The 19,953-nt window shown below is 48.5% G+C and overlaps 4 protein-coding genes across 12 annotated transcripts in view; 2 read left to right on the top strand and 2 right to left on the bottom strand.

Annotated features, from left to right (window-relative positions):
* Positions 1 to 215: 215 nt before the first annotated feature.
* On the bottom strand, positions 216 to 8,169 carry LOC138841710 (transmembrane protein 198-like). Of its 5 annotated transcripts, none has more exons than XM_070042545.1 (5): positions 6,404 to 6,584; positions 5,188 to 5,447; positions 4,038 to 4,619; positions 2,662 to 2,825; positions 216 to 1,196 (listed from the first exon to the last, which is right to left on the bottom strand). In XM_070042545.1, exons 2-5 carry the CDS (start codon positions 5,360 to 5,362, stop codon positions 1,134 to 1,136), a joined length of 984 nt encoding a protein of 327 aa, XP_069898646.1. In that variant the 5' UTR covers positions 5,363 to 5,447; positions 6,404 to 6,584; the 3' UTR covers positions 216 to 1,133. The 5 variants fall into 5 exon arrangements, with proteins under 5 accessions (XP_069898646.1, XP_069898627.1, XP_069898605.1 ...); XM_070042526.1 differs by lacking the exon at positions 6,404 to 6,584 and adding an exon at positions 8,113 to 8,169 and having other exon boundaries at positions 220 to 2,525; XM_070042504.1 differs by having other exon boundaries at positions 220 to 2,525.
* Dnajc14 (DnaJ heat shock protein family (Hsp40) member C14) lies at positions 6,181 to 15,784 on the top strand. Of its 5 annotated transcripts, none has more exons than XM_070042456.1 (8): positions 6,207 to 6,230; positions 7,955 to 8,135; positions 8,665 to 9,473; positions 12,934 to 13,040; positions 13,242 to 13,361; positions 14,090 to 14,250; positions 14,338 to 14,440; positions 14,841 to 15,784. In XM_070042456.1, exons 1-8 carry the CDS (start codon positions 6,228 to 6,230, stop codon positions 15,049 to 15,051), a joined length of 1,695 nt encoding a protein of 564 aa, XP_069898557.1. In that variant the 5' UTR covers positions 6,207 to 6,227; the 3' UTR covers positions 15,052 to 15,784. The 5 variants fall into 5 exon arrangements, with proteins under 5 accessions (XP_069898554.1, XP_069898557.1, XP_069898543.1 ...); XM_070042442.1 differs by having other exon boundaries at positions 8,665 to 10,133; XM_070042453.1 differs by lacking the exon at positions 7,955 to 8,135 and having other exon boundaries at positions 6,181 to 6,230; positions 8,665 to 10,133.
* A 208-nt stretch (positions 15,785 to 15,992) lies between these two features.
* Positions 15,993 to 19,660, bottom strand: Ormdl2 (ORMDL sphingolipid biosynthesis regulator 2). The gene is made up of 4 exons (XM_070042568.1): positions 19,435 to 19,660; positions 18,271 to 18,445; positions 17,959 to 18,110; positions 15,993 to 16,436 (listed from the first exon to the last, which is right to left on the bottom strand). Exons 2-4 carry the CDS (start codon positions 18,442 to 18,444, stop codon positions 16,301 to 16,303), a joined length of 462 nt encoding a protein of 153 aa, XP_069898669.1. The 5' UTR covers position 18,445; positions 19,435 to 19,660; the 3' UTR covers positions 15,993 to 16,300.
* Positions 19,661 to 19,763: 103 nt separating this feature from the next.
* Positions 19,764 to 19,953, top strand: part of Sarnp (SAP domain containing ribonucleoprotein) — a 54,173-nt gene continuing 53,983 nt past the window's right edge. Inside the window, exon 1 of the mRNA XM_070042557.1 lies at positions 19,764 to 19,869. Within this exon, the coding sequence (XP_069898658.1) occupies positions 19,834 to 19,869 (36 nt within the window). The 5' untranslated portion in view covers positions 19,764 to 19,833. The remainder of the gene's footprint in view (positions 19,870 to 19,953) is intronic.

The following is a 19,953-nucleotide window of genomic DNA, read 5'->3' as shown; positions in this document are numbered from 1 at the left end:
AGGCCTGGGATTTTTGCTGGTTAATTAGAGATAAGAGACTCACAGATTGTCTGCCCAGGCTGTCTTTGAACTGTTACCCTCAGATTTCAGCCTCCTAAGTAGCTAGAATTATAGGCATGAGCCAGCTGTGCTGGTTTGACCTTGTGTTAAGAGGGCCAAACAGCTCTTTCTCTAGCTGTCTGAGTGTTCAGCTCCTCATTGGTCTATTTGGGTACCTGTGTCATATTCTCAGAGACATATTGTTAATAAGGCTACCTCTTTCCCCCTCCTCCAGTTCTGAAAAATTTTTTTTGGGGGGAGGGGGGTCGTGGGGCTTGAACTATGGGCCTGGACACCATCCCTGAGCACTTCAGCTCAAGGCGAGTATTCTACCATTTGAGCCACAGAGTTACTTCCAGTTTTCTGGTGGTTAACTGGAGATAAGAGTTTCACAGACATTCCTGCCCAGACTGGCTTTGAACCGTGATCCTCAGATCTCAGCCTCCTGAGTAGCTGGGATTACAGGCATGAGTCACTGGTGCCCAGCTTACCCTGAGCTTCTTTTTTTTTTTTTTTTTTTTGTCGGTCGTGGGGCTTGAACTCTGGGCCTGGGCGCTATCCCTCAGCTCTTCAGCTCAAGGCGAGCGCTCTACCACTTGAGCTACAGCGCCACTTCCGGTTTTCTGGTGGTTTATTGGAGATAGGAGTCTCACAGTCTTTCCTGCCCGGGCTGGCTTTGAACCGCGATCCTCAGATCTCAGCCTCCTGAGTAGCTAGGATTACAGGCGTGAGCCACCAGCGCCCGGCACCCTGAGCTTCTTTTGCTCAAGGCTAATGCTCTACCACTTGAGCCTGAGCTCCACTTATGACTCTGTGTGTGTGTGTGTGTGTGTGTGTGTGTGTGTGTGTGTGTGTGCATGTGTAACGAGATAAGAGTCTCATGGGCTTTTCTGCCCTGGCTAGATTTGAACCTCCGAACTCAGATCTCAGTCTCCTGAATAGTAAGGATTATAGGCTTGAGTCACGAGAGCCTGGCTACCCCTTTGTTTTGGAAGGCAGAAAAAGAAAAGAGCAGCAACAGTAAAAATCAGTCTCCCTGGCTGAGTTTTCAGTGCCATTTTATTCACATGATCCCATGTTCTTCCTCCCTCCTGTCATAACTTTGCTCTCCAGGGAGGGATTTGTCTTCGTGCTGTCTGGGAAACCAGGGAACAGACCTTGGGCAGGAAAGTCAGAGTAGAGAAGAATTAGGATGAATTAGTGGCTAGAACAAAATTTTGGTTAAGGAGGAAACTAGTATGACCCACAGTGAGAGGCGGAGAAGGCATTTGTTTCCCATGCAGGTTTAAAGATCAGGCACCTTTGGGAAAAAAGGCAAGACTCTGGCATTTGGGCCAATGCTCTCTTCTTGGAGTGAGAAGACAGCTTTTGGAGAGGTGGGTACTGAGGCAGGTGCTATAATTTTCTCCCAATGAGAGAGAAGGGGTATGAGGCACCATGGATAGTGCTTCTCACTGAGGTAGGAGAAGGCAGAGAAAGAAAAACCAACCAGAAACCCAATTATTCCCTAATAAGGGACCACCTGGAGTTTTTCTGGGCCATTCTCCTCATTAGAAGGCTATTAAATACTTTAAGAACCCCCATATTTTTATAGGTCCTAAAAAAGCAAAACAACATGTCCCTTAGCTGGGCACAAATGAGTTGCTGGTAATCCTAGCTACTCAGGAGGGTAAGATCCGAGGATCTCAGTTTGAAGCCAGCCTTGGTGGGAAACTCCATGAAACTCTTATTTCCCATAAACCACAAAAAAAAGCTGCAAGTGGAGCTGTGGTTCAAATGGTAGCCTTGAGCAAAAAAGCTCAGGAATAGTGCTCGGGCCCTGAGTTCAAGCCCCAGGACAGGCATGCCTGTAAGCACACACACACACACACACAAACACACACACACACACACACACACACACACACACACAGCACAGAGACCCTTATTTTACTATTATGACACACACTGAAATAGGTATTTGTAAGGCATTTTGGGGTACAAGGGTATATAGCTCAGTGGTAGAGTGCTTGCTTAGGATGTACAAGGCCCTGGGCTCAAACCCAGGGTACTGTAAAACAAAACAAAAAAAAAGCCTTACTCTGTAGGGAATTAAGGTTAAAGTTTCTCTAAGGACTAAGGTACTTCCATTAGATAGAGGTACTTATATTTCATCCCTCTCCCTCACTCCCTACAAGACTCTTGGCTGCCCGTCCCTGAAAGACATCCCTATAAGGTCTGGTCTGGAGCACAGATCCTACCCCCAAGTCCAAAAAATGAGGAATTTGTGTGAGTTCTGAGTTCAGATCCTCCTCACTTTAGCATTCCAGGCCCTCAATAAGGGTAAGGGGAGCATCAGTAGATGTTTAAGTTCAGAACTAGGTGGAGCTAGAAGGCAAGGTGAGGGGGACAGAGGAACAGTCAGAATCCAGGTCCAAGATGATGTGAGGGGCTGTGGCCTGGGTACTTGGTCCCAGATGGCGTTCCCGAAGACTCTGGAGATAACTCTAAAGGGGTACAGGGCAGAAGAAGGGCCTGGATTAGAACACTTCGGCTATCAGCTATGACCTAAGCTAACCCTTCCCTAAACCCTCTGCCCTATCTCACCCCTAACCCTCCAGGGTGTCCCATCCATCCACTCACAGGTGCCAGATTGTCAGCAGGGCTCCTGGAATTGGTGGTAGGGAGCTGGCGATGATAGCTGCCCTCACACAGTCTGGCTCCAGAGGTGGTCCGGTGCCACTTGGCCTCTTGCTGAGGGATCCGAAGGAGCTGGAAATGCCTTCGCTGGTGGCTCAGGATCACTGCTTGAAAAGGAGCAATACAGAATCAAGGAGGCCTCTTTAAGCCAGGCACCGGTGGCTCACGCCTGTAATCCTAGCTACTCAGGAGGCTGAGATCTGAGGATCGCGGTTCAAAGCTAGCCCGGGCAGGAAAGCCCGTGAGACTGCTATCTCCAATAAACCACTAGAAAACGGGAAGTGGTGCTCTAGCTCAAGTGGTAGAGCGCTCGCCTTGAGCTGAAGAGCTGAGGCACAGCCGCACAGGCCCAGAGTTCAAGCCCCATGACTGACAAAAACAAAAACAAAAACAAAACAAAAACAAAAGAAGGAGGCCTCTTTAGGGTCTGAAAATCCTCAACCCTAAACAGACTCTCATTCTGTATAAATCCGTTTGGAGTTTCCTGTTGTATTTTTCTCAAGTCTCAACCAATTCTGGCTCTTTTTTTTTGGGGGGGGGGGGTTGGTACTAGTATTTGAACCCTGACTCTGAGTGCTATCCTTGAGCCTTTTTGTTCAAGGCTGGTACTCAACCACTTGAGCCACAGCTCTACTTCTGGCTTTTTTTTTTTTTTGGTAGTTAATTGGAGCTAAGTGTTTCACAGACTTTCCTGCCCAAGCTGGCTTTGAATTGCGATCCTCTCAGATCTCATCTTTCTGAGTCGCTATGTTGACAGGCATGAGTCTTGGGCACTCAGCTTGGAATTCTACTTTCTGAGATTCTACTCTCTGTGATTCTCCTTTGATTTCATAGCAATCCCTGTATCCCCTGACAATGGGTATTCTCATTTTTACTCAGACTTCCCTTGGCTACTTAACCTCTAACTTTCCTTCCCTGTTGATCTTATTTTTTATGTTACTTAATCTACTTTTTTTTTTCCCACTCAGACATGGGGCTTGAACTCAGTGCTTGGGCACTGTCTCTGAGCTTTTCTGTTCAAAGACAGAGCTCTATCACTTTGAGCCCCAGTGGCACTTTCAGTTTTCTGGTGATTTATTGGTGATAAGAGTCTCACAGACTTTCCTGCTGGGGCTTGCTTTGAACCGATATTCTCAGTTCTCAGCCTCCTGACTAGCTAGGATTACAGGTGTGAGCCACCAGTGCCCAGCTTCCCTGTTGACTTTAGATATCCTCTTGTATCCTCTTTCCAATGTTTCTCCCCTCTCCTCTTAAAGTCTGTGAAGTAAGGACATTAGTAGGCACAAGTTGGCTGTTCAAATACTGTAGCACTAACTCACCATTAGCAGGGCCTTCACATTCTTCAGCCATGAGTTTCCATTGGGCGAGGGCTCCAAGAGCACCCAAAGCAGGCCAGGTCCCCAATAACACCCAGCTATACCAGCAGAGAGGAGGCAAGTCTGGAAGTGCCTGCAGACGTTGGCCCAGCCTACTACCCAGTGCCAGCCCCTCCAGGAAGTAGTCAGCACAGGCCACTAGCACTGCAGCACCCAGAAGGGCTGTGCCCAAAACTGTGAATGGACGTGGCCACCGAAGTGTGAGCAGGGCTCCCAGTAGTGCCAGTCCCACCAGTCCCCCGGCTGGCACCCAGGCTGAGGGTGGTTGATAGATGGGTTCAGTACCCAGCAGGATCCCGATGCCCAAGGTCAGGCCCAGCAGGAGACCAGTCAGGAAGAGTCCAACACTTCGAACCAGCATGGTGACGAGACCACAGAGGAGGCCAATGCCAAGCGCGATGCCCGCAGTCACCTCTAGGCTCAGCTGTGTCTCCAGCACCCGCTCCTTGTGGCACAGCAGGAAGATCACCAGAGCTCCTGACAGCAGGCCGGAGAGAAACATCACTGCCTTGAAGCAGCGGTAGCCTGGGAAGAGAAGTAGGAGGTACTGAAAGGTAGAAAGAGGGATCTATAGGAATGGCTTTGGTAAATTAGAAGAGAAGCAGAAAATGGGAATAGCAAACCAAGGGGACTTCAAGGCAAAGGGGAGGGATGGATTAAGCTCCAGGAGGGAAAGAGGGTATTCAGAAACTGTAAGTGGATGGAAAGGAAAGTCAGGAGGGTAAGATGGATGTATTGAGGAGGATATATACAGGAAGGTCTAGCTGGTCCTCAGGGATGGCACACAGGAAAAAAATGACTACAGACTCATTCTGATTTCCAGATATTTTTCTCATGTATGAAGAATAATTTGGGAATGGAGTTTTGAAATAGTGGAGTTTGGATCATTTGGGAATGGAGTTGGGAAAGGAGGGTAGAGAATGCCAGAGAGGTGACAGCTAGCACGATGGGCCAGGGGGATGGACATAAAGATGGCAGGGCAGTACAGGCCACTGTGAAAGTAGGCATTTTCTGATGGAGAAGGTGAGGTGACCCAGGAGCAAAAGAAGAACTGTTCCCTTTGAGGGTAATAGAACCTTGGCCCTGCCCTCACCGAAGCAGCAGTAGATGATTCCAAAGCAGCAGCAAAGCGCACACACCAGGGTGGGCGCCAGTTCCGGATTGTCCTGGGGTTCCAAGACACATCTTGAATTGGGAGGCTCTGAGAGTTGTTGATTAAAGGGCCTTGGGTCAGATGTCAGAGTCAAGGGCGTCAAGGTTTTCTCCATGGCTGAAGAGAAGGTGGTCACAGGATTGGAGGTTAGTGTCAGCTCCTTTTATCCATCCATAAATGTCTTGAGGTGGTTGGGAAACCTGCAAAAGAATACAGAGCAGGAACTGAGGTATTCATGAATCTTGAGGACTATCTATCGCAATTTCTTTTGAAGAATGGCCAGTTTCAGAAGAGAAGATGACCTGGTTGTGGTAAGTAAAGAAGTCTACAAGATGGTGCACAGGGGAGTGTTCCCATCCTCTGAACCAAGGATATAAAGTAAAACTTAAACAAGTGAAAGTCTCATGAGATAATAAGGCTTTGTCTATCCTCTAGTTTTCCAGGGGGGAGAAGAATAGGAAGCACTAGATCTATAAAGGGCATTAACGCTATGCTAAAAGCCTCACCATCTTGTTCCAGCTGAAAAGAAAGTTTGCCTCATCTGCAGCTGGAGCTCAATACTACTTAATGGAAATGGAAAGGGGTGGGGTTAAATAGAGAGGGGAGAGGAAGGAAGAAGAGGGATGAGTCATGGTGGGGTCTTAGGACAGCTGCTCCAACCCCAAGGAAGGAAAAAAACAGACACCAAAGGAGTTTGAGACAAGGAATCAAGTAGAGACAGTTTTGAAGCCTAGGCTTCATGCTGAGATGGAGTTGGGGGAAGGGGAGAACAAGCACTATCCAAATCCCAGGGTTCCACAAGGAATATGCAAGGCGCCTAGCCCACAGACACCTCAAATCCCTGTATCCACTTGCTCCTCCCCTCAGGACACTGATGGGACTTTTCTCACTCATTATTTTCTCCTGGGAATGTCTGGGCTGCCAGTGGGATCTGAATTCAGATCCTGAAAAGAGCTGGCTGAAGGACTGGCACTTGAGATATGGTAAGAATGGGGCAGTGTGATTTGCAGGTACTTTCCTTCAGCTGTCTTTTTAGTACCAAAGTCCTAACAGACTGAAGGTTGGCTCGAAAAAGTCCCAGGGCTCTTCTCAATACGCTTGGAAATCTGGGATCCTAAACAAGAGGAAGTTGGGGAGGGGAGTGTTAACTACTCACCACCCTGCCATGGCTGAGGAGAGGGGGCGAAATGCTTTCCTAGACCCCCAGCTGCATCCCAGCCAGCCCGGAGGTCCAGGGTGCCCGGGTGATTGTTGGCCGCCGGCACTCCCAGGGCCAGCCACTCTTGTTCGTTGCACCCTAAACTCTTGCAAGTCGTGGCCCAAGCCCAGTGAACTAAATGCAACTAGCTTGGAGGTGGGGGGTGGAGTGGAGGAAGGGGGGGGGGGATTGTGTGTGTGTGAGTATGTGTGTGTGTGTGTGTATGTGTGAGCGGTGACATCACAGGGCGGGACCCTCCAATCCTTCCCTCAGTATGGGGGGTATTGGGGGGGGAAGGGGGGACTCAGATTGCCTACTGCTCTAGTTCAGAGCCAGAGACTCCCCAATCATAGCAGAGCAAAGACTGGGGAGACACATCAGGAGATTTGGAGAAATGTCTCCAATGCGTCTAAGCCGAGTCGACAACTCGAAGCTCTCAAAGCCCTCAGTGGGGGTGCAAACGACCCCCTGGCTCCAGTTTGGTTTCTTCCACTTCCCAGAGAATTGGAGTATTGTCTTGCTGGAGAACCGGGTGGTCAGGCTCAGGAGCCGGGGAAGGGACTTTTACTGATCTGGGGGCGCTGGTGGTGGGCTGAGTGGAAAAGTACTTGCGGAGCAAGACGGGGCATTGACAGAACTGTAAGGCTAGAAGCGTGTGCACAGAAGGGGAGACCCCGGGGGTCTGCGTGGGAGCGGGGGGCTGCGGGTCGACGTCGGGGCTTGGTATGCAAATGAGTGCGAAGCAGCCTGCGGAGGGCAGTGTTCTGTGGCACTTGGCTCGGGTTCGGAGCCCCGCGGAGTCCCGCTCCCAGGGCACCCCCCCCCCCAGCCCCATTCCAGGACTGGGTCGCGTCCGGAGGGGGCGGGCCCGGGGCGTGGGAGCTAGAGTTACCCAGGCCGCCCGCCAGCCGGGGCGGGGGGAGGGGGGTAGGCCAAGGGTTGCCTGGAGAGGAGGAGGGGCCGGGGCTGGGGGGGGGGGGCAGCCTGCGGCACCGTCTTCTCCGTTCCACTTAGGCCGGACACAAAGGGGCTTCTGTTCTGCAGCCGGCCGGGAAAGGACCAGGGCGGTGGCTCCCCGTTGTTTTTGTTTTATTTTTGTTGGCAAGGGAAAGAGACGAGGATGGCTCGGCGGCTGTCCTCCATCTCCCAGTTCCTGCATAGCTGAGCTACAAAGCCAGAGCAACTCTGAGAGTCGGTCCCTCCCTCTTCTCCTCCCCTTCCCCGCTAGCCTGCAGGCATTGCTGCAAGAGCCCACTTCGCCTCCAGCAGCCCGGCTGGCGTGAACAGCCTTTCCAGCGCTCAGAGGGCGACGGAGGATGGCCCTTTAAGAGGCGGGACCAAGGGGGGGGTCTCTCCAGGGCCGCTTCCTCTTGTTTGGATTCAGGGATAGCTGCGACTGGCTCGCGCCCCAGCCAACCGCTTTTCCCTTTCCTTCCTGTCTCCCCCCCCCCCCCTCCTCCCCGCCCTGTCACACACCGTCTCCTCCCCCCCGCCCCGTGACCCCGGAAGTGGAAGTCGGCGCAGCTCTTTGGTTGCGGCGGGGACGGAAGGCGGAAGCAGAGCGGGAGCGGGAGGCGGAGCCGGGGGAGCTGCGCTCGTAGCTCCCCCTGGCATCAGGCCCGGCTTGCTCGAGGGGGAGGAGTTACCGCCGCTGCTCGGTACGTTACCTTCGCCCCTGCCGTCCAGCGGGGTGAGTCACCCGGTGGGCTTTCTCGGGGGCGATCCTCGGCTCCGCCCTCGCCCCCACCCCGCCCGCTTTTCCTGGAGAGGCTCCAGGTCCCCACCCTTCCCTGACCGTCGGTGCCCCCGCCCCGCTCCCACCGGCCCGCCCGCCTTTCCCTTTTTGCTGAGAGGGAGAGAGACCATCCCCACCCCGACCACACCCTTTGCGGCCCCGCCCCCCTCTCACACACACACACACACGCGCACACACACGGTCCTTGATGGAATATTTTCGCTTCCTGGGAAAAACAGAAAACTTTGAAGCTTTGGAAGTGGGGTGGGTGGGGATAGGTTGGTTGCTGTTAGGGTTGTGGTCTGATGATGACTCCTGGGCGTACTGTTAGGGTTAGGGAATGCCACACCAAAGAACCTGGGATTAAAATGGTGTCACTGGGGGAAGGGGGGTTGGTACGGTGAACTTGGACTCAAGACTTTGTACTCTAGACTTTCTGGGTCCCACCCTGGACCATTCCTCCCTTGATAACCTTCTTTTACAGGCAGCGGAACGTACCATGATGGCTGTGACCTAAAATCCTCAGGAAGCCCCGGGGAAATGGCCCAGAAGCACCCCGGAGAAAGAGGGTTGTGTGGAGCCCACCACGGCGGTGGTGCCTCCCTCAGGACTTCAGGACCCTCGGTGAACCCTGAAATACTTTCCTTCTCCGAACTCAGGGACTCAGCAGGGACTGCTCCTAATGGTACCCGCTGCCTCACAGAGCACTCTGGGCCTAAGTACACACAGCTCCCAAACCCAGCCCACTGGTCTGATCCAAGCCATGGCCCCCCAAGGGGTCCAGGACCACCTAGAGAAGGAGAAGAACCTGATCAGAGTGAGGCATCTTCAGAAGAAGAGTCAGGAGTGGACCAGGAACTCTGCCGAGAGAGTGAGGCTGGGTACCAGGAGGATGGGAACCCTTTATTTCTTTCCATTCCATCTGCTTGTAACTGCCAGAGGACCCTTCATATCCCCGAAGGGTCTTACTCTGAGGCAGGAGATGGTTCTTCCAGCAACTTTTGCCACCATTGCACCTCTCCAGCCTTGGGGGAAGATGAAGAGTTGGAAGAAGAATATGATGATGAAGAACCTCTTAAGTTCCCCAGTGATTTTTCACATGTGTTCAGTGGGAAAAAAACCCCATCTCGGAGGCAGCGGCACCGTTTTCCAACCAAGGAGGAAACTCGGGAGGTTGGGCGGAGAGATCCCAGGTCCCCTGGTCGACATCGCCTGGGCCGAAAACGTAGTCAGACAGATAAACGCAGAGGCCTGGGATTATGGGGAGCAGAAGAACTATGTCAGCTTGGACAGGTGGGCTTCTGGTGGCTAATCGAACTTCTGGTATTGGTGGGAGAGTATGTGGAAACTTGTGGCCATCTCATCTATGCATGCAGGCAGCTGAAAGGGAGCGATCTTGACCTTTTTCGAGTTTGGGTGGGAGTCTGGGCAGGGAGGTTTGGGAGCTGGGCCCAAGTGGCGTACCAGTTTCTAAGCCAAGGATTTTACTGTGGGGCAGGACTGTTCACCCGTTTTCTTAGACTACTGGGTGCTTTGCTACTCCTGGCTTTGGCTCTCTTTTTGGGCTGTCTGCAATTGGGCTGGCGGTTTCTAGTGGGGCTAGGTGATCGGTTAGGCTGGAGAGACAAGGCAACCTGGCTCTTCTCTTGGCTGGATTCTCCAGCTTTACAGCGATGCTTTACTCTTCTGAGAGATTGCAGGCTGTGGCAGCAGCTGGTAAGATTAGTTCAGTGGGGTTGGCTGGAGTTGCCTTGGGTCAAGCAGAGGACTAACAGGCAGGGGAATGCACCTGTAGCTAGTGGGCGCTACTGTCAGCCAGAAGAGGAAGTGACTCGACTTTTGACCATGGCTGGGATTCCTGAGGATGAATTAAACCCATTCCATGTGCTGGGGGTTGAAGCCACAGCATCAGATATTGAACTGAAGAAGGCCTATAGGCAGCTGGCAGTGATGGTGAGTACCCTTTACCTAATTCACATTCGCCTTTGTTCTCATGTTTCGGTTTTAGAGAGAGTGGAATCAAGGAAAAGCAAATTGCACAGTCAATTTGAAGCATAATGTTCTTAGGAAAGAGTATGAATGTTTTTTTTTTTTTTTTTTTGGGGGGGGGGTCCGGTCATGGGGCCTGAACTCTGGGTCTGGGCGCTGTTCCTCAGCTCTTCAGCTCAAGGCTAGCACTCTACCACTTGAGTCACAGCGCCACTTCCGGCTTCTTTCTTTTTGCTTCTGTGGTGCTGAGGAATCGAACCCAGGGTCTCAGGCATGCAAGGCAAGCGCTCTACCGCTAAGCCACCTTCCCAGCCCCTGTTTTTGCTTATGTGGTGCTGAGGAATTGAACCCAGGGCTTCATGCATGAGAGGCAAGCACTCTACCACTGAGCCAACTTCCCAGCCCTGAAGGTTTTTCTCTACTATAGAATCTGACTTTCCCTCCATATTAATCTTTCCTCATAAGATTTTTGTTTTTGGGAAGTGGTGCTTGTGGCTCAAGTGGTAGAGCGCTTACCTTGAGCTGAAGAGCGCAGGGACAGCGCCCCGGCCAAGTTCAGGTCTCACAATCGACAAAAAAAAGAAAAAAAATTATTTTTGAAACCAGTTGTAACAGGCAGTGATGGACTTCACATGGCCTATATGAAGTCTTTCTAACTAGGTTGAGGAAGAGAGTACCTCAGTTGCCCCTCTTCCCCAGCAGAGGAGGAATTTCTTTTATTTTTTTTTGGTCAGTCGTGGGGCTTGAACTCTGGGCCTGAGCGCTGTCCCTCAGCTCTTCAGCCCAAGGCAAGCACCCTAACACTTGAGCCACAGTGACACTTTGGGTTTTCTGGTGGTTTCATTGGAGATAAGAGTCTCACGGACTTTTCCTGCCTGGGCTGGCTTTGAACCTCGATCCTCAGATCTCAGCCTCCTGAGTAGCTAGGATTACAGGCGTGAGCCACCAGCGCCCGGCTAAAGGAGGGATTTTTAAACATGGGGAAACTTAGCTGTCTTCTTGAGAGGCAAGGAGTGCATTTTAAGTTTTTTTTCAAGACCGAATAGGAGAAAACTGCTATTTTTTGGTACTCTTGGAGTAGAACCTGGAGCCTTGCAAGTGCTCTACTGAGCTATATTCCGAACTTTGAAAACAGGCTATTTCAAGAGCAGCCCAAAATATTAGATGGAAGGAAAATGCAACATGAATTATAGGTATGTGTTTATGTACATCATATATGAAAGTACACTTTATCGACGAGAGAATGTGCAGGTGCTGTACTGTACAGTTGAGGGGAATGGTTTAATGCAAGTGTACAGTCAGATTGCAATTAGAGGGCTGGGAGTGTGCCTCAAGTGGTATAGCACTCCTAGAAAGAGGGAGGCCTTGGGCTGGGAAGGTGGTTCAGTGGTAGAGCACTTGCCTTGCATGCCTGAGGCCCTGGGTTCGATTCCTCAGTAGCACATAAGCAAAAAGAAAAAAAGCTGGAAGTGGCGCTGTGGCTCAAGTGGTAGAGCGCTAGCCTTGAACTGAGAGCTGAGGGACAGCGCCCAGAGTTCAGGCCCCATGACTGGACCCCCCCCAAAAAAAAAAAAAAAAGAAAAGAAAAAGAATTTCAGGGATGGTGCCTAGGCCCTGAGTTCAAGCCCCAGGACTGGGGCGGGGGGGAGGGGGGGGGAGAAGCCTCCAGATCTGTAATTCACCAAAGAACCAAATGAATTTGGTGGAAAATGAATGACTCTTAAGAGGATAGCCTCATGTAATTTAAAATAACTTTATCCTTAGTTACTAATAGATGTCTTCTCACTTTCATGTCTTTTAGCAGACATTCCATGTTGGGAAATAATTTTTTTTTTAACTCAGGTTCCTTCATCCTTTACAGCTCCTAAACCCCAAAGTTCGTTCTCTCTGTCTCTTTTTCCCCTGGACTAGAGTTTCTAGTTGTCTTCTTTTAAAGAACTTAGATCCTGTTGACCATGTCATATTAGCCTGGGAATATGGGAAGTTTAATAGCATTCTTTTATTTAGCATCCATGAGGAAAGCTGGGGGGTGAGCCTCAAGTGGTATTTGGGCAATGAAAATGGGACATTCAAGGCTATTCACTTGTTATGGAGGAAAGACTGAAAAATGTATAAAAGGCGTAGGAGAATACCATATGCTATTTAATTTCTGGAACAGAAAGGCAGATTATTGTAGTAAGTCTTGGAAATGAATTTTTTTTTTTTTTTTTTGAGATAGTGTTTAACTAGATAGGTAGCTCAGGGCGACCTGAAATTCCCTTTGTAACCTAGGCAGACTTCAAATGTGATCTTCCTGATTCAGGCTTCCCGAGTACTGGGATTGTAGGCATAAACCACTATGTTAGCTTCAGATATGAGATTTTTCTAGTAGGAAAAGAATGAGTGTGAATAACATTTTTGAAACTCTGATGATTGGTAATACAACTACAATTCAAGGGCTTTCAATGTTTGTTAGGCAGGATGACCAACCATCCCTACGTGCATTTTCAGTACTAAATTGACATAATTCCAGGCAAAATGAGATAGTGGATGGCCAGATTGTGTGCTACATTCTTCATATGTATTCTTACTTAATCTTCTCAATCTGTAATAGATAAAATGTGAAATATTCAAGGTCATAGAGATGACACCTGGGACCTGAACTGCAGAAGCAAAGTAGTCATTAAGGAAAATTGATTCTACAAAACTTTGATATGGGAATGGACCCAAGATAGGGGTATAGGGTTGGAATGGATTTGTGATGGTAGGTTCTTTGTCGTGGTAGGTTCATCCTGATAAAAATCATCATCCTCGGGCTGAAGAGGCCTTCAAAGTTTTGCGGGCAGCTTGGGACATTGTCAGCAACCCTGAAAAGCGGAAAGAATATGAAATGTAAGTTGGAGATGGGAAATGGTGAGGTGAAATAGATTAAAAAGTACCCAATAGGAGAGGCCCTTAGACTTGTAGATAGAGACTGTCAGGAAGAGGGAACTGAATGAAGTTCTTTTCTAGCTAGTAGGGCCTCAAGAGGCAAATAGGTCTGTCTCTTTGTTCCTTTCTCAATACTCTAACTTAACAAAGCCTTCCTTTTAGGAAACGAATGGCAGAGAATGAGCTGAGCCGGTCAGTGAATGAGTTCCTATCCAAGCTGCAAGATGATCTTAAAGAGGCAATGAATACTATGATGTGCAGCCGATGCCAAGGAAAGCATAGGTATGAATTAGGAAGGCAGGGATGGGAGAGCCATAACTCAGAGGTTGGGTAACTAGAATGAGGTGTGCATGTGTGCAAGGCCCTGAGTTCAAATCCAAGAATGGGGGAAGGGGAAGGGAGAGGGAGAGAGAGAGAGGGAGATTGGGTAGCCAAACATGCTTCTTGGCTGAGGGAAAAAACAAAAACCTGATAATTGTGGGATACAGATGATGAGTAAAAAGAGCCTGAGGTCCCTCCACTGTTCCTGTATTACAAGAGATTGAGAATTCCTTTGCATGTTTGTAAGTGCGTGTGCACGAGTCCTGGAACTTGAACTCAGGGCCTGGGTGCTGTCCCTGAACTTCTTTTCCTTAAGGCTAGCGTTCTACCACTTGAGCCACAGCTCCACTTCTGGCTTTTTCTGAGTATTTTATTGAGTCTCACAGACTTTTCTGCCTGGGTTGGATAGTTGGCTTTGAACTATGATCAGCAGATCTCAGCCTTCTGAGTACCTAGGATTAATTATGAGCCACCAGAGCCCAGCAAGACTGAGGATTTGAATTAGCAGGAAGAAAACAAAATTAGCCTTAAGATTGAAAGTTGAGGGAAGCCTGTACATAGGCATATATAACAAGTAGAGATTATTTTTAACTTTGTTGATATATTTGATTGTAATGATGAGACACTACTGGCAGTGCCCTTGGAAGACTTAACAAAATATTAAGTACTGTACTTTTATTTGGTTGCAGGAGGTTTGAAATGGACCGTGAACCTAAGAGTGCTAGATATTGTGCTGAGTGTAATAGACTGCATCCTGCTGAGGAAGGAGACTTTTGGGCAGAGTCAAGCATGTTGGGCCTCAAAATCACCTACTTTGCACTGATGGATGGAAAGGTCTATGACATTACAGGTACCTTTCTGTCCTCTGGAAATCTTCATACTTCATCTTGGTACTCTAAACTGCGATTTTCTGGCTAATTGTTTCTCCATTTTGCAGAGTGGGCTGGATGCCAGCGTGTGGGAATCTCCCCAGATACCCACAGAGTTCCCTATCATATCTCATTTGGTTCTCGGATGCCAGGCACCAGTGGTCGCCAGAGGTAGGTGGTGTTCCTTTGAATTATCTATCCAATATTTCAGTTTTTTGTTTGTTTGGCCAGTCTTGGGGCTTGAACTCAGGGCCTGGGCACTGTCCCTGAGCTTCTTCTGCTCAAGGCTAGAACTCTACCACTTGAGCCCCAGTGCCATTTCCAGCTTTTTCTGTTTATGTGGTACTGAGGATTTGAACCCCACAGCTTCATGCATGCTAGGCAGGCATTCTACCACTAAGCCACATTCCTAACCCTATTTCAGTTCTTGGGTATGGTTTCAAATGACTTGCTGTTTAGAATACTTAAGTGCCTTACTTTCCGGGAAGTCTGGGAATTGACTCAGTATAATCTTAGGTAGCTATATTACTTAACATCTCTTGGCTTATTCATTTATTTCCGCCCCCCCCAGAACCACCCCAGATACCCCTCCTGCTGACCTCCAGGATTTCTTGAGCCGGATTTTTCAAGTACCCCCAGGCCAGATGTCCAATGGGAACTTCTTTGCAGCTCCTCAGCCTGGCCCTGGGGCCACTGCAGCTTCCAAGCCCAACAGCACAGTACCCAAGGGAAAAGCCAAACCCAAGCGGCGGAAGAAAGTGAGGAGGCCCTTCCAACGTTGACACCCCTTCTCTTCTTTCCTCAAATAATGTCAGGGAGTCAAAAGGGCTGTGTATAGCGCAGGATGAAGTTTGTTTTGTTTTATTTTTAACTATTTCGAAAAGGGAAAAATTTATGCTTCAGTTGTTCACTCAGTATTTGTAGGAAGCCACTTTTCCTCCTCCCCAACACCTAGGAACCGAATCTTGTCTTCTGACAATACCAAAGAAATAGGGGGTAGCTAGAGCAAAGAACCTAGGTCCTAGACCTAGGCTAGACAGTATATTCCTTTACGGTGTGAAAACTGGGTATTTCCCTAAGGTCAGTAAACGATTGTCTAACTTGCTTTTAGGGCAAATGACACCCCCTTTTAAACTGAGTGTATTTTATTTTAGGGGGAACCTCCTCTTTTAACCTGAGATATTAGTCAAAAAGAGAATGAGAAAGCATGTAGCCCTAATTGTGAAGAGGCATAAGAGTTCAAAGAGTGGAAATGGAATTTTTCCTCTGACTTTTCACCTTGTGGGCAGATTATCCATGTCTGGCTTTTTGCTGCAAGGATGGCCAAAATTAATAATTTTTAAAAAGCAGACTCATGCCCTCTACCCTTGGGTGAGGGGGAAGGATAAAGGGACTTTGCAGAAGCCCCAATGTGATCCAAGGGTTTGTATTTTTTTAAGTTTGTTCATATTTGTATGTACATATCTATTTAAAGCCAGGGGATTATCTTTCTATAAATATATAACTGGCAACCTATATCTTCCCTTTCTTCTTTGCCCACATAGTTGAGGAGCCCCTTTTCTGAATTCAGAATCTTTTCTCTGCCAAGTTAGCTGAGAGTGAAGGAAACCTACTATACCAAAGGAGAAGGGATAACAAATGATTTAAAATTTTCTAAGTAAGTCAGTGTGCTGTATTTCCTTCCCAGCATTATGACATCACCCTATCCTTGCTGACCAAGTGGCAGCTGAAAAAAATTATTTTTATTATGAAGAAAATACACAGCAAAACAGAACTAGAAGGTGGTAGAGAAGGAAAAAGCTGCTCAAACATGGATGGCATCCATGTTTGGATGATTTAGCCATTAATCTCATCTGCCTTTCCTGACTCAAAGTCTTGTCTTTAACAGGAGCACCAATTTCTAATTTCTTTGCTTCCTGGGAGTTTGGGAAAGGTTCTATAGTTCTCAGAATGGAGAAGTGGAAAAAAAAAAATGTTAGTCTTCGTTCCAGTGCCTTCTCCATGCCTATGTAGTTGTCTTCAGCCCATCCTTCAGTATTTGTTGATGCCAAAGAGACGAACCCCATGGAATTGTGGTAACTTAGGCAGCAATACACTGAGCAGTGAGGTAGTGTTGATGAGGAAATGAGCAGCATCATACTTCGTGTAGAAGCTGGCCAGTAGGTAGCTAGGGAAGAGAAAAAAAAATAGGATGAGTGTGGTATAGTTGTTTCGATCCATGCTCATGCTTTTCCAATGAGTTTCTATTTTAAATGACCAGGTTGGTTTGTTCTTTCTTATTTTTTTCTTTTCTTTTTTTTTTTTTTTTGCATGTATTCCTTGGATATTGGAAAAGCTTTATCAATATTTATTTTTGAGTTTAGGATATAATCAGTACCTTTGATTTGAGACTATAAATCTGTGTTTATTTCAGCCTATGTGACTCTTTAAGAGTCCTCTCTGCTTCCACTTTCCCCAGTTTTTGAAGACATTCATTTCTGTCTTTATTTGCATCTTATGGAACTGTAAAATTACTTGCTTTTATTTGGAGTTTTTCTTTTTTGTTGGTCATGGGGCTTGAACTTTGGGCCTGGGCACTGTCTCCAAGCTCTTCAGCTCAAGGCAGTGCTTTACCACTTTTTTTTTTTTTTTGGGTTCGGTTGTGGGGCCTGAACTCTGGGCCTGGGCGCTGTCCCTCAGCTCTTCAGCTCAAGGCTAGCACTCTACCACTTGAGCCACAGTGCCACTTCCAGCTTTTTTTTTTTTTTTTCTTTTTGCTTATGTGGTGCTGAGGAATCAAACCCAGGCTCAGGCATGCAAGGCAAGCGCTCTACCACTGAGCCACCTTCCCAGCCCCTCTAAAACTTTGAGCCACAGCTCCACTTCCCATTTTCTGGTGGTTAATTGGAGATAAGCGTCTTACAGACTCTTCTGCCTGGGCTGGCTTTGAACCACACTCCTCAGATCTCAGCCTTCTTTTTTTTTTTTGGTCCGGTCATGGGGCCTGAACTCTGGGCCTGGGCGCTGTCCCTCAGCTCTTCAGCTCAAGGCTAGCGCTCTACCATTTGAGCCTCAGCACCACTTCAGGCTTTTTTCTTATGTGGTGCTGAGGAATTGAACCCAGGGCCTCATGCATGCAAGGCAAGCGCTCTACCACTGAGCCCCAGATCTCAGCCTTCTGAGTAGCAAGTGTTACAGGCTGGAGTTTTTCTTTCCCTCAAACTTTTTTTTCCATTTTCTTATTACCAAGGAGGCAGCAAGGAATGCTTTACTACTGTCTTCTACTTTTTACTATTCTTTGTAGACTTAGGACAAAGGGTCTTACTAGGTAGTCTGCCTTTTATTTTTTAGCCAGTCCTGGGGCTTGAACTCAGGGCCTGGGCCTGTGCTCAAGGGTACCACTCTGTCACTTGAGCCACAGCGCCACTTCCAGCCTTTTCTGCTTATGTGGTGCTGAGGAATCAAACTCAGGGCCTCATGCATGCAAGGCAAGCACTCAACCACTGAGCCACCTTCCCAGCCCCACCTTTTCTGTTATGTGGTACGGAGGAATCAAACCCAGGGCTTCATGCATGCTAGGAAAGCACTCTACCACTAAGCCATATTCCTAGTCTGGAAGTCTACCTTTTAAAGCTTCTCTATGAACTTTACCACCTTGCTCTAGAGTTGTTTCTGATTTCAGCAGCATCTTCCCTATCCCACAGACTCACAGTACAATAGGAGAGATGCTGAGGAACTTGCGAGAAGAAGTAAACTGGAGCCCATAGTCCATCTGTTCCCAGTGTGTCAAAAGTCGAGCTTTTCCTTGGTCAGGAGTCTCAAAGGGTGTCCCTTTCACTGTATGTAAGAAGACATACATTGCCTGGGAAGAGGGAAATGGACAGTATTGAGAGGCAAAGTAGTCCTTCAGCTCAAGAATTATGCTTAAGATTCCACAAGGAAGACATAAATCCCCACACAATTGGTGATTTTATGGTTGGGAAAGGCTTGGGGTAGTTACAAGAGTATGGTTTAGTGCTCACCAAGTTATGAATGACGTTGGTCAGGGTCCAGACAACAGGAATGCTGAAGAAAGGGATGCTGAGTAGAACCACATGCAGCAGTCCTACCAAGATGATGTAGGCCAGCCAGATGCCCCGACTGTTCATCACTCGAGTGTTGGGATTTACTTCACTGTGTGCTACCCCCACATTCATCCTACCACAATGAAGGTTCAGACAGGAATCCAACTCAATTTCTTCATAACCTGTGTTTGAGTTTGTTTTCCCTAGTTGTCTCCTTAAAGAGCCCCAGTCCTCTGAACTCTATTACACATGAAAGAACTACTTTATCATGCAGACTACAGACTTGGGGAAAATTACAAAAGAAGAGTCATTATGGCAATTTTTACTTTGATCCTTACACTTCCACTATAACATGGAATAAGCCTAGGCTTGGGGCACCTGCTTCAAAGAGTGGAGGTTACACCTAACTTGGAAGAAATTCGTAAGTAATCAGGAAAAGGTCACACATATTCGGTGTTCTTTTAAGAGTCAATCAAGGGGCCAGTAGAAGGACTGAGTAAAACTACCATTTGTCCCCACTTTTTTCTCTGGGGCTTGCTCAACCTCCTACTCTCCTAGCATGTCAGCAGCCAACAACCTTATTCTTTCTTTCAACTATGAGGCGCTGCAAGAACTTGCCCAGTTTTCTGGTCTGAACTAAGAGAACTGAGCTCAAACCTGAAGAGATGGAGCTACTTAAAGCTAGGGCAGCTCAAATGAACAAGAGAATACAAACGATTAAATTAACTAACGAAGGCAATGAAGGAGATAAAGAGCTTTTTAATAAAGAAATGGAAACACTGTGGGGGGGGGAGAGCCAAGCCGAAATCTTGGAAATAAAGAGTTGAATTGCCCACGTAAAAATTTCAATTGAAAGCCTAGGTAATCAACTTGGCTCTTTAAAAGTGCTAGCCTTTAAGCAAACGACGCCCGGTTAGCAAGCAGCTCTTCTGGCCCGCCCTAAAATTCCCTAAGCCCCAGTATCGCGCCCGCCCCGAGGTCCTCCCAGCGCCCCACATTCGCTCTTCCGATACATTAAAACTTTCTTCAGCCCTGCCTTCTTGATAGTTAACTCTCCACCACTCTTTCTGCCTTCCACCGTTTTCCCTCGGCAGCAAATTCCAGGATTTAAGCAGCTCCTACCTGCCAGCTTCGGGGACCCGTCCGGCTAGGGGCGCGGCGCAGAACACCTGTGTTCTCCCGGAAGTGCCCGCCTTCTGCCCTTTGCGCGCTCTCAATTGGTAGAGCAGACTAAGCGCTGCTACCAGTGTCTGCAAGGTGGACGTACAATTGGTCGCTTTTTAGGTCGTTAGGTAGCTGCGAGTCCCGCCCCCTTCTCCCCAGGTCCTACTTTTGAGAGAACCGTGGAAAGCTGCCGAGAGGCGTGAGAGTCACGTCAGCCGTTGACGAATGAGGAGAGCCGATGGTCTAAGGTGGAAGTAAGAGTGGCGGCGATTGGTTGGCTCTGGTTCTACGTCTAGGCGGGAGCTCCGGGAGGCGGAGGCAGCCGGTGGGGGCCTAGTGGAGTGGAGGGGTAACAAGATGGCGGCGGAGACGGTGGAGCTCCATAAGCTGAAGGTACAGTGGGGAGAGGAAAGGGCTGAGGTGGGCTTTCCGGGAGGATTGCGCTTTCTTCTCTTGGAAGTTCTCCTTTCAGGGTTT

The sequence above is a fragment of the Dipodomys merriami genome, unplaced genomic scaffold, assembly GCF_024711535.1.
Source record: "Dipodomys merriami isolate MVZ:Mamm:240054 unplaced genomic scaffold, mDipMer1.0.p SCAF_10, whole genome shotgun sequence".
Lineage (NCBI taxonomy): Eukaryota > Metazoa > Chordata > Mammalia > Rodentia > Heteromyidae > Dipodomys > Dipodomys merriami.
This window is presented reverse-complemented; position numbering and strand designations above follow the sequence as displayed.

Bases quoted from the DNA above. Each gene is read 5' to 3' on its own strand.
- Dnajc14 (XM_070042442.1), top strand. The intron at 13,041-13,241 runs GTAAGTTGGAGA...CCTTCCTTTTAG, and splicing joins AAGCGGAAAGAATATGAAAT to GAAACGAATGGCAGAGAATG. The intron at 14,441-14,840 runs GTAGGTGGTGTT...CGCCCCCCCCAG, and splicing joins GGCACCAGTGGTCGCCAGAG to AACCACCCCAGATACCCCTC.
- Ormdl2 (XM_070042568.1), bottom strand. From the start codon at position 18,444: ATGAATGTGGGGGTAGCACACAGTGAAGTAAATCCCAACACTCGAGTG. The intron at 18,111-18,270 runs GTGAGCACTAAA...CCCTCTTCCCAG, and splicing joins CCAACGTCATTCATAACTTG to GCAATGTATGTCTTCTTACA. The intron at 16,437-17,958 runs GTGAGTCTGTGG...TCTCTTCCCTAG, and splicing joins AGCATCTCTCCTATTGTACT to CTACCTACTGGCCAGCTTCT.
- LOC138841710 (XM_070042526.1), bottom strand. From the start codon at position 5,362: ATGGAGAAAACCTTGACGCCCTTGACTCTGACATCTGACCCAAGGCCC. The intron at 4,620-5,187 runs GTGAGGGCAGGG...TTCTCTTCCCAG, and splicing joins AATCATCTACTGCTGCTTCG to GCTACCGCTGCTTCAAGGCA. The intron at 2,826-4,037 runs GTGAGTTAGTGC...CTCCTTTTCAAG, and splicing joins ATGTGAAGGCCCTGCTAATG to CAGTGATCCTGAGCCACCAG.